Source organism: Pristiophorus japonicus, chromosome 20 (assembly GCF_044704955.1).
Source record: "Pristiophorus japonicus isolate sPriJap1 chromosome 20, sPriJap1.hap1, whole genome shotgun sequence".
In the NCBI taxonomy this organism is placed as follows: domain Eukaryota; kingdom Metazoa; phylum Chordata; class Chondrichthyes; family Pristiophoridae; genus Pristiophorus; species Pristiophorus japonicus.
In genome coordinates this window covers 91,130,730-91,142,985 of record NC_091996.1, presented here as the reverse complement: position 1 = coordinate 91,142,985, position 12,256 = coordinate 91,130,730, and the positions used below count along the sequence as shown (strand labels likewise).

General features: G+C 51.8%; 1 protein-coding gene across 1 annotated transcript in view; it reads right to left on the bottom strand.

The window, feature by feature from the left end:
- The window catches only part of LOC139233004 (polyunsaturated fatty acid 5-lipoxygenase-like), a 53,318-nt gene extending 45,603 nt beyond the window's left edge, over positions 1-7,715 (bottom strand). The window contains exons 1-2 of the mRNA XM_070863513.1: positions 7,566-7,715; positions 1,527-1,722 (exon numbers count right to left, since the gene is read on the bottom strand). Of these exons, the coding sequence (XP_070719614.1) occupies positions 1,527-1,722; positions 7,566-7,715 (346 nt within the window). The remainder of the gene's footprint in view (positions 1-1,526; positions 1,723-7,565) is intronic.
- Positions 7,716-12,256: the final 4,541 nt, after the last annotated feature.

Genomic DNA, 12,256 nt, shown 5'->3' with positions numbered 1-12,256 from the left:
AGGGGGGAGATCCCGAGACCCCGAGAGAGAGAGAGAGAGAGAGGAGAGAGAGAGTTGCACCGATAGATAGATAGGAGAGAGAGAGAGAGGAGAGAGAGAGAGAGAGAGACGGTGCACCGAGAGAGAGAGAGAGAGAGAGAGAGAGAGAGAGAGAGAGAGAGAGAGAGACACAGTGCACCGAGAGAGAGAGAGAGAGAGAGAGAGAGAGAGAGAGAGACGGTGTACCGAGAGAGAGAGAGAGAGAGAGAGAGAGAGAGACGGTGCACCGAGAGAAGAGAGAGGAGAGAGAGAGAGAGAGAGACACAGTGCACCGGAGAGAGAGAGAGAGAGAGAGAGACGGTGCACCGAGAGAGAGAGAGAGAGAGAGAGAGAGAGGAGAGAGAGAGAGAGAGAGAGAGAGACACAGTGCACCGAGAGAGAGAGAGGGAGAGAGACGGTGCACTGAGAGAGAGAGAGAGAGAGAGAACACAGTGCACCGAGAGAGAGAGAGAGAGAGACGGTGCAGCGAGAGAGAGAGAGAGAGAGAGAGAGAGAGAGAGAGAGAGAGAGAGAGAGAGAGAGAGAGAGAGAGACGTGCACCGATAGAGAAAGAGAGAGAGAGAGAGAGAGAGCGGTGCACCGAGAGAGAGAGAGAGAGAGCGAGAGAGAGAGAGAGACGGTGCACCGAGAGAGAGAGAGCGAGAGAGAGAGAGAGAGAGAGAGAGAGACGGTGCACCGAGAGAGAGAGCGAGAGAGCGCGAGAGAGAGAGAGAGACACAGTGCACCGAGAGAGAGAGAGAGAGAGAGAGGGAGAGAGAGAGAGAGAGAGAGAGAGAGAGAGACAGTGCACTGAGAGAGAGAGAGAGAGAGAGAGAGAGAGGGAGAGAGACGGTGCACCGATAGAGAGAGAGAGAGAGAGAGACGGTGCACCGAGAGAGAGAGAGAGAGAGAGAGAGAGACAGTGCACAGAGAGAGAGAGAGAGAGAGAGAGAGAGACCATGCACTGAGAGAGAGAGAGAGACGGTGCACCGAGAGAGAGAGAGAGAGATAGAGAGAAAGAGACACGATGCATCGACGGAGAGAGAGAGAGAGAGAGAGAGACAGAGCGCGGCAGGACAACAAATTTTTTCCAACTAAATTTGGGGCGGATTGAGCTGCAGGTGCTGGGGAGCGGTCTCGTGCGCTTCGATGACGCGCTTGTGGCAGTCGGCAGCAGCCCTGCGGAAATGGGGGCAGGCCGAATAATCCCCGAGCTGGATTTGAGTCGGGGGCGGCCACTCGGTTCCACCGCTTGGCCGCCACTAAACGGCGGTAACGGGCCTTGTCCGGACCCTGAATTTCGCCCCCCCCCCCAGAGTTTAGGACCTTGGCGGCCACTCCAATTGTTGAGCGGGTCGAAACCATTGCGCCAATGTCCTCACTGCAGCCTCCCCATTGGTGACCTCCTCTCTGCTGCTCTGACTGATAAAGTGTCTCTGGGATCGGAACCCTCTCATCTACTGCCCGGATCATCTTTGCCGATCCCCGGAAAAAAACGACACTCTCACCTTTTCCTTCCTGGAGGAGGACAGTGCGATTGTCAAGCCACCTGTAATAGGGAAAGCAAAGGATGTCTCCTGAAGGGGTCTCCACCAACAGCAAGTTACAGAACCAATAATTCTCCATCAGGAACCTCCTTATTTCCAGCTTCACGAACCAAATAGTCCCAAGGTCATTGTCACTGGTAACATCATACTTTTCAACCTGGAAATTAAACGTTGGACCAGAGGAGTTAGTAAAGACCACTGGATAACCCAATGAGTAAATACACGGAATCAAGAGGAACATCAGAACAGGAGTACATAAGAATATAAGAAATAGGAGCAGGAGTCGGCCATTCGGCCCCTCGAGCCTGCTCCGCCATTCAATAAGATCATGGCTGATCTGATCTTGGCCTCAGCTCCACTTCCCTGCCCGCTTCCCATAACCCTTCACTCCCTCATCGTTCAAAAATCTGTCTATCTACACCTTAAATATATTCAATGACCCAGTCTCCACAGCTCTCTGGGGCAGAGAATTCCACAGATTCACGAGATTCCTCCCCATCTCCGTTTTAAATGGGCGACCCCGTATTCTGAGATGATGCCCCCTAGTTCTAGATTCCCCCACGAGGGGAAACATCCTCTCTGCATCCACCTTGTCGAGCCCCCTCAGCATCTTATATGTTTCAATAAGATCACCTCTCATTCTTCTAAACTCCAATGAGTAGAGGCCCAACCTGCTCAATCTTTCCTCATAAGACAACCCCCTCATCGCCGGAATCAACCGAGTGAACCTTCTCTGGACAGACTCCAATGCAAGTATATCCTTCCTTAAATACGGAGACCAAAATGCACGCAGTACTCCAGGTGTGGCCTCACCAACACCCTGTACAGTTGTAGCAGGACTTCTCTGCTTTTATACTCTATCCCCTTTGCAATAAAGGCCAACATTCCATTGGCCTTCCTGATCACTTGCTGTACCTGCAAGCTAACTTTTTGTGTTTCATGCACTAGAACCCCCAGGTCCCTCTGTACTGAGTAAGGCCATTCGGCCCCTCGAGCCTGTTCTGCCATTCAATGAGATCACGGCTGATCTGGGACCTAGTTCCCGATACCCACCTTTGCCCCGTTTCCCTGAATACCTTTGGTTGTGTCATGTGTGTACATGCTGTTTGTAGCCACCAGATGGTGTCATTGTTGGAGGCCACTGAGCAGCGCGCACATGGTGCTGCTCTGGTATAAAAGGCCAGCCATTTTGTGAGTCAGGCACTTTTGGCCGAAATAAAGCAGAAGCAAGGTTTTACCTTGTTCAGTTGAACAGTACTCAGTTTGAACCTTTATTGCGTACTGCTCCAACATCAATTGGCGTTTGCAGAAGAGCATTCCATACTACCACCATCGTTTGCGCGTTTCCTAACCTTACTCCTAAAACACCTTGTCCTAGACTTGCCAAACTGCGGGGCATTAGGGAAAGGCAAATCTCCCATCAGAACTCAGGCTGGGATCCCGGTTACACCAGAGATTCTGGAAACTCTCTCCGTCCCACGAATAATCACTGGCAGAGCGGAGCTAATCTCCAGTCGTCCTGGTTAACCCTCGCCACTGGACCAAGACCTCGCTCTGTCAAGCCCCGTGTGGTGGCTGGTGTGCAACGGTCACCACACGTTAAAAAAATCCACCCACAGGCATCTTCCACCCCCTCAATTGGAGTTCAGGACTGGAACATCGGGTCCTTCATCGAAACATCTGTGAACTCGTCCCTTTTGGTGTGGAAGCAAGTCATCCTCGTTCGAAGGACCACCTCTGATGATGATGCATCAGAAAGCATGTGGCTGGGTTTTGGAGAGTCCCAAGTTGGGAGTTTCATCGATTCCAGCCGGAGATAAGAAATAGGAGCAGGAGTCGGCCATTCGGCCCCTCGTGCCTGCTCCGCCATTCAATAAGATCAGGGCTGATCTGATCTTGGGCTCAGCTCCACTTCCCCGCCCGCTCCCTATAACCCTCAAGCATCATCGATAACGGCAACAAACTGCCCAGCAGCAGCGATTGCCGCTCAAGTGACCCAAATTTCTCAATGGCTGGGACGACAAAAACTGAGGTTCCGCCGAGATTTGAACTCAGATCACTGGATTCAACGTCCAAAGTGCTCCCCATTACACCATGGCAGAAAAAAAGTCAAAGAGCAAATGGAGAAAGATTGCAAAGTGCCGCAGTACAGCGGGACCTGGGGGCACTTGAAACACAAAAGGATAGTATGCAGTTACAGCAAGTGATCAGGAAGGCCAATTGAATCTTGGCCTTTATTGCAAAGGGGATGGAGTATATAAGCAGGGAAGTCTTGCAACATTTATACAGGGTATTGGTGAGGCCACACCCGGAATACTGCGTGCAGTTTCGGTTTCTATATTTACGAAAGGATATACTTGCTTTGGAGACAGTTCAGAGAAGGTTCACTCGGTTGATTCCGGAGATGAGGGGGTTGACTTATGAGGAAAGGTTGGGCCTCTACTCAGTGGAATTCAGAAGAATGAGAGGTGATCTTATCAAAATGTATAAAATTATGAGGGGGCTTGACAAGGTGGATGCAGAGAGGATGTTTCCACTGATGGGGGAGACTAGAACCAGGGGGCATGATCTTAGAATAAGGGGCCGCCCATTTAAAACTGAGATGAGGAGGAATTTCTTCTCTCAGAGGGTTCTAAATCTGTGGAATTCGCTGCCTCAGTGAGCTGTGGAGGCTGGGTCATTGAGTAAATTTAAGACAGAGATAGACAGTTCTTAAGCGATAAGGGGATAAGGGGTTATGGGGAGTGGGCGGGGAAGTGGAGCTGAGTCCATGATCAGATCAGCCATGATCTTATTGAATGGCGGAGCAGGCTCGAGGGGCCGTATGGCCTACTCCTGCTCCTATTTCTTATGTTCTTATGGAACCCACATCTGGGTTCCCCATGGAGAGTCCACCATAGCATACCAGTCTCCCATCAATTACTTCATGCCTCTCCCCCCCCCCCCCCAAACCCGGCCACCCCGTGTCTCTCTCTTCCCCGCCTCCTCTTTCTCTCTCTCCCTCCCCACCCTCTCTCTCTTTCTACAATACCACAAGACGACAGGGCAAACAACATGTTTAACATGATAAGGGAATAAGCGGGCGGGGAAGTGGAGCTGAGTCCATGATCGGATCAGCCATGATCTTATTGAATGGCGGAGCAGGCTCGAGGGGCCGTATGGCCGACTCCTGCTCCTATTTCTTATGTTCTTATGTAGTGAGTGAGACACTGTGTTTTCGAAATAACAGCTGAAAGACTTTATAACAAGTTTACATTGAAGTTGTCAGCACGTTCGGCAAGCCAACACAGCTCTCGTTATTATCCCAGGACCAGCGTGGAGGCCCCGACCTGCGTGAGAACACCAGCGGCCGGTCGGGGCCATTAAAGGAGCGGCAGCCTGGGAGCAGCGTGGAGGCAGCGAAGAGTGACGTCATCAAGGTCCAGGTCGCTGATTGGAGCGTGGGCAGGTACAGCAGGAGGGGCGAGGTCGGGGCGAGGGAGCGGCGGGAGATTGTAAGGGAACGTGATCGGGGCCTAGGGGAGGCTTGAGAACGGGGCCAGGGGCCCAGAGGGCAGCACGGGCCCAGCCCCACACTGTGCGATGTGTGCGCGCACTAGGTCCGTGCAGCAGAGCTGCTCTCCAGTCGTCCTGGTTAACCCTTGCCACTGGACCAAGGCCTCGCTCTGTCAAGCCCCGTGTGGTGGCTGGTGTGCAACGGTCACCCCACGTTAAAAAAATCCACCCACAGGCATCTTCCACCCTTCAGGATGTAGTTCGGGATCCGGAATATTAGGTCCTTCATTGAAAGACCTGTGAACTCATTTCTTTTTTGGCGTGGAAGCAAGTCATCCTCGATACGAGGGACTGCCTCTGATGATGATGACGTTACTATTGATAGATGTCAGTAAATGGGCAACAATATCTTGCCCTTATTAAGTACTTTGACAAAGCATTGACTTTGACATTGACGGCCTTCGAACCTAAAGGGTTTGTGAAAGGATCTCGGGATCATCAGTGGCTTACCAATGCGTTTTTCCTGAACGTTGGTATTCTTCAGGAAAAAAAACGTGTTTTCCGCAACGATGGCACTGCTTTCTTGCGGGAGGCCGACACTGTTAGAGTTGGATCAGGAGATCCAGTGGCGGCCGTTTATCGTTACCGGGTCCTCCAGTCAGAAAAAAAGATTGACAGCCCCTGATTCAGAGAAAGATCACAAAGCGCTCCACGGAGATCGGAGTTCCCCACCGTGGCTCAGTGGGCAGCACACTCTCTCGCCTCTGAGTCAGAAGGTTGTGGGTTCGAGTCCCACTCCAGGGACTTGAGCACAAAAATCCAGGCCGATACTCCCAGTCCAGTGCTGAGGGATCACATTGTCCACATGCCGGACACGAGACTTCCCAAAGCAAGCCCTCTACTCGGAACTTCTTCACGGCAAACGAGCCAAAGGCGGGCAGAGGAAACATTACAAGGACGCCCTCAAAGCCTCCCTGATAAAAGTGCAACATTCCCACCGACACCTGGGAGTCCCCGGCCAAAGACCAGTCCGCCCTAAGTGGAGGAAGTGCATCCGGGAGGGCGCTGAGCACCTCGAGTCTCATCACCGAGAGCATGTAGAAAGCAAGCGCAGGCAGCGGAAGGAGCGTGCGGCAAACCAGTCTCACCCACCCTTTCCCTCAACCACTGTCTGTCCCACCTGTGACAGGGACTGTGGCTCTCGTATTGGACTGTTCAGTCACCAAAGGTCTCATTCTAAGAGTGGAAGCAAGTCTTCCTCGATTCCAAGGGACTGCCTATGATGATGGTGGTGGGTGCTGAGGGAGCGCCGCACTGTCGGAGGTGCCGTCTTTCGGATGAGACGTTAAACCGAGGCCCAGCCTGCTCTCTCAGGTGGACGTAAAAGATACCATGGCCACTATTGTGAAGAAGAGCAGCGGGAGTTATCCCCGGTGTCGTGGGGCCAATATTTATCCCTCAACTCAACATCACTAAAACAGATGATTTAGTCATTATCACATTGCTGTGTGTGGGAGCTTGCTGTGCGCAAATTGGCTGCCGTGTTTCGCACATTACAACAGTGACTACACTCCACAAGTACTTCATTGGCTGTAAAGCGCTTTGGGACGTCCGGTGATCGTTAAAGGCGCTATATAAATGCAAGTCCTTCTTTCCAACAGTGAGCAGAAGTTGAGAGAGGAAATAGATGAGGGGATATTAGTCAAGCACACAGGATGAATATGGGAGGTATTTTATTATTGGAGTACCATCGCTGAGATACTGTTACCATGATCGCTGATACCGCTAATGTTGTAAGGGCAAAAGCTAGATAAGAACATAAGAAATAGGAGCAGGAGTAGGCCATACGGCCCCTCGAGCCTGCTCCGCCATTCAATAAGATCATGGCTGATCCGATCATGGACTCAGCTCCACTTCCCCGCCCGCTCCCCATAACCCCTTATCCCCTTATCGTTTAAGAAAGTCTATTTCTGTCTTAAATTTATTCAATGACCCAGCTTCCACAGCTCTCTGAGGCATCGAATTCCACAGATTTATATCCCTCTGAGAGAAGAAATTCCTCCTCATCTCAGTTTTAAATGGGCGGCCCCTTTATCTAAAATCGTGCCCTCTAGTTCTAGTCTCCCCCCATCAGTGAAAACATCCTCTCTGCATCCACCTTGTCAAGCCCCGCTCAAAAGCTTATATGTTTCGATAAGATCACCTCTCATTCTTCTTATTTCCAATGAGTAGAGGCCCAACCATGTCATAAGTCAACCCCCTCATCCCCGGAATCAACCGGGTGAACCTTCTCTGAACTGCCTCCAAAGCAAACACATCCCTTCGTAAATATGGAAACCAAAACTGCACGTAGTACTCCAGGTGTGGCCTCACCAATGCCCTGTATTGTTCTCGGGTAACACTGCAGTAAATGGTTTATATACTGATACGAATGTAATATCTATTGCAACCTGCGAACTGGTGTCTCTGGGACTCTGCGGCCTGCCCCATAGTATATCTACTTACCGCTCCCCTTTCCAGGTCATCATGCAACCACTTGTCGACACTGGTCGTTCGGCTCTCTCCCCACTCTCCGATCAGCGTACAATGCACGCTATTGTCTGTTCCAGCTTTCTCACCTCTCCCAGTCTTGAAAGTGACTTTGTAGGTGATCATCTCAACAAGCGGAGAGATCGAGGTTTCAATTGATGGCGGCAGCAACACTTGCCCCACTGAACGCCAGAGCCGTGGAGGCTGGCTTTATACCATTGGAAAAAAAAGAGGTGGGGTTTCAGGTGAAATCAGAAGCCACTTCACTCGATGAAAATTATGGTTACGACACTGATCTGCAATTGAAAGCAGCTGTGATTAATGCATATTAGATGCGGTCTTTCCTGCTTGGAGACTAGAGGGAGTATTTTTCCAAAGCACAAGGGCGAGATATTAGCCTCCATTGCGGCCACTTTTCCAGCGCTGTGGCAGCCATGTTGTGTCCAAAATGGCATCCAAGCACACGCTGCACCTTGACGTGATCTGCTGCTTTGAAGGCCCCCACCTGCTGATGGTCCTTGCGGGTAATATGCTAATACCACAGATAATACTGTGCCGATCAGATAATACCAGGCCACACTGTCCGCAGGCCCGACTCGAGACTCCCAAAGCAAGCGCTCTACTCGGAACTCCTGCACGGCAAACGAGCCGAAGGCGGGCAGAGGAAACGTTCCAGGGACACCCTCAAAGCCTCCCTGATAAAGTGCAACATCCCCACCGACACCTGGGAGTCCTTGGGCCAAAGACCAGTCCGCCCTAAGTGGAGGAAGTGCATCTGGGAGGGCGCTGAGCACCTCGAGTCTCGTCGCCGAGAGCATGCAGAAAGCAAGCGCAGGCAGCGGAAGGAGCGTGCGGCAAACCTGTCCCACCCACGTCTTCCCTCAACCACTGTCTGTCCCACCTGTGGCTCTCGTATTGGACTGTTCAGCCACCTAAGGACTCATGTTAGGAGTGGAAGCAAGTCTTCCTCGATTCCGAGGGACTGCCTATGATGATGATGACCAGAGATGTGTCGACATTGTGTTTTAATATTGCACAAGTGAAGGTAGCAGTTAAGATTAAAGCAGATACAATTTTTTTCATCGGTATACTGGCAGACTTTGCATACAATGTCGCTCCAGGGAAAATGCTACAGTTTGGAAAGTGGAAACACTTTGAAGCAACATTGTTCAGATGACAATGCATCAAGGCATGGAGCAGGACATTAACCAGGACACGAGGTGTCTATCAATGAATGTACACAGCCCCACCAGCAATTGTCAGACATATGATTGTATTTCGCTTTCCAAATCCATTTTTTAAAAAAGGATAAAGGATTACCTGACAGGGAGAATTGTTTTCAGGTACGGGGCGAGTTCTTGCGATCGGGAACGCGCTGCCTGAAAGGGCGGTGGGAGCAGATTCGATTGTGACTTTCGAAAACGGAGTTGGACGTATAGAATCAGGGAAAATTACGGCACCGAAGGAGGCCATTCGGCCCATCGTTGCTGTAAAAAGGGAAGGAAAAATGTGCAAGACTGGGAGGAGGGGTTGGTGAGGACGAGCAGGGGAATGGGACGAATTGCATCGCCCCCCTTCAAAGAGCCAGCACGGGCACGATGGGCTGAATGGCCTCCTGTGCTGTGTGATGGTACGATTCTATAAATTCGTCCCATGCACAGAGGGTGGTTCGAGATTGAAAGGTTGCCGTGAATGTGGCTGGCAACTCTGATGGGTTTCGTTGTGACCATTCGGGAAAGGGGTACCGGAGGTCCGGAATACTTCTGTTACCAACAACGATTGGCGGTGCAAAGCGGGCTGATGTTTATCTGGCCGGGTGACTTTACAATAAATAATCGCAGTGTTCTGGCCCACTTGGCCGTCTGTTTTCACCGGTACACGATGGAGTTTGCAAACAACAGACACAATAAAGCAACGTTATGGAGATGACATTGTAACAGGATATGGAGCAGGTTATGAACCAGGACATGAAACCCCTGCCATTGTATGGTAATTCTCAGACGTACTACTGTCTTTAGCTCTCCGAACCTGTTGTTAAAAAAGATAAAGGATTATCCAAGAAGGAGAGTTAATTTTAACGCAGCGAGTTCTTGCGATCTGGAACGCGCTGCACGAAGGTGTGATGGAAGAAGGTTCGATAGCAACTTTCAAGAGGGAATCTTGGCGACGAGATTCAACACCGCCTCCAGTGCGCCAGTGCAGCCTTCGGCCGCCTGAGGAAAAGAGTGCTTGAAGACCAGGCCCTCATATCTGCCACCAAGCTCATGGTCTACGGGGCTGTAGTGATACCCGCCCTCCTGTATGGCTCAGAGACATGGACCATGTACAGCAGACACCTCAAGTCGCTGGACCAACGATGTCTCCGCAAGATCCTGCAAATCCCCTGGGAGGACAGACGCACCAACGTCAGCGTCCTCGACCAGGCCAACGTCCCCAGCATCGAAGCACTGACCACACTCGATCAGCTCCACTGGGCGGGCCACATTGTCCACATGTCCCTGACACGAGACTCCCAAAGCAAGCGCTCTACTCGGAACTCCTTCATGGCAAGTGAGCCCCAGGTGGGCAGAGGAAACGTTTCACGGACATCCTCAAAGCCTCCCTGATAAAGTGCGACATCCCCACCGACACCTGGGGGTCTCTGGCCAAAGACCAGTCCGCCCTAAGTGGGGGAAGTGCATCCAGGAGGGCGCTGAGCACCTCGAGTCTCGTCGCCGAGAGCGTGCAGAAAGCAAGCGCAGGCAGCGGAAGGAGCGTGCGGCAAACCTGTCCCACCCTCCCCTTCCCTCAACCACTGTCTGTCCCACCTGTGACAGAGACTGTAATTCCCGTATTGGACGGTTCAGTCACCTGAGAACTCACTTTTAGAGTGGAAGCGAGTCTTCCTCGATCCCGAGGGGCTGCCCATGATGAAAACCCGATTCTCTCTCCCAGGTCGAAGTCCATTTCTCCGCTGGTTTCTGGGTCTAGTGGCGGCCTGCACCGTTTTTCTGCCCGCCATCGATACGGCACACCTCCTGGCCTCTTCATTGTCACCGAAACACTTCCAGCAGACGGGTTGACTGCGCAGATGGCGATTGGTGGATGTGGTGTGGTTGCCGTCGCGGGGGCGTGGCTCCGGGGTGGCCGGGGCTGGGGGCTCGGCATCCGGGAAGTGTTCGGCATTTGGGACGGGACGGGACGGGTTGGGTGCGGGAGGAGTGTTCCCGGTGTTGGGTGGGTCCGGAGCCGGGGTGGGGGGGGGGAGGGGTGGGGCACGCTCTTGGGATGGGGGGGTAGGCTGTTTGGGGGCTGGGATTGGGAGAGACATCTTCACCCGGGGAGTTGTTAGCCTGTGGGGTTCCCTGCCGCGGAGAGTTGTTGATGCCAGTTCATTGGATGTGTTCAGGAGGTAGTTGGATGTGGTCCTTGTGGCTGGGGGGGGGTCGGGGGGTGTGGAGGGGGCATGGGGGGGAGTAGGTGCTGGGGTGGGTGATCAGCCATGATCTTGTTGAATGGCGGTGCAGGCTCGAAGGGCCGAATGGCCTACTCCTGCATCTATTTTCTATGTCCTCCGGTACGCTAGCCTTCAGATAGCTCCTGTACTCGCCCTGTCTCAGAGCTGGGGACACCAGTCCGTCGATGTTCCAAGCAGACCCTACCCGACCTCCGTCAAATTTATCCCACCACGGTACCTCCGACTTTACCTCCAGACTCGCTCTGAGTGTCTCCTCTCTGTTCCCCATTTATTACCAGGACATACCTATCCTAATCTTGCTATGTAACTAGACTTAGGTATCTTGGAGTTTCCTGTATCTATTCACGTGCGTGTTTGGCTGCCGCTCCGGAACCGAGCCCATCGCTTCTATTTTGCTTTTTTCTCCTTTTTTAAAAATTCTTTTCTCTTTACATAAGAACATAAGAATAAGGAACAGGAGTAGGCCATCTAGCCCCTCGAGCCTGCTCCGCCATTCAAAAAGATCATGGCTGATCTGGCCGTGGACTCAGCTCCACTTACCCGCCCGCTCCCCGTAACCCTTAATTCCCTTATTGGTTAAAAATCTATCTATCTGTGACTTGAATACATTCAATGAGCTAGCCTCAACTGCTTCCTTGGGCAGAGAATTCCACAGATTCACAACCCTCTGGGAGAAGAAATTCCTTCTCAACTCGGTTTTAAATTGGCTCCCCCGTATTTTGAGGCTGTGCCCCCTAGTTCTAGTCTCCCCGACCAGTGGAAACAACCTCTCTGCCTCTATCTTGTCTATCCCTTTCATTATTTTAAATGTTTCTATAAGATCACCCCTCATCCTTCTGAACTCCAACGCGTAACGACCCAGTCTACTCAATCTATCATCATAAGGTAACCCCCTCATCTCCGGAATCAGCCTAGTGAATCGAATCTGTACCCCCTCCAAAGCTAGTATATCCTTCCTTAAGTAAGGTGACCAAAACTGCACGCAGTACTCCAGGTGCGGCCTCACCAATACCCTGTACAGTTGCAGCAGGACCTCCCTGCTTTTGTACTCCATCCCTCTCGCAACGAAGGCCAACATTCCATTCGCCTTCCTGATTACCTGCTGCACCTGCAAACTAACTTTTTGGGATTCATGCACAAGGACCCCCAGGACCCTCTGCACCGCAGCATGTTGTAATTTCTCCCCATTCAAATAGTATTCCCTTTTACT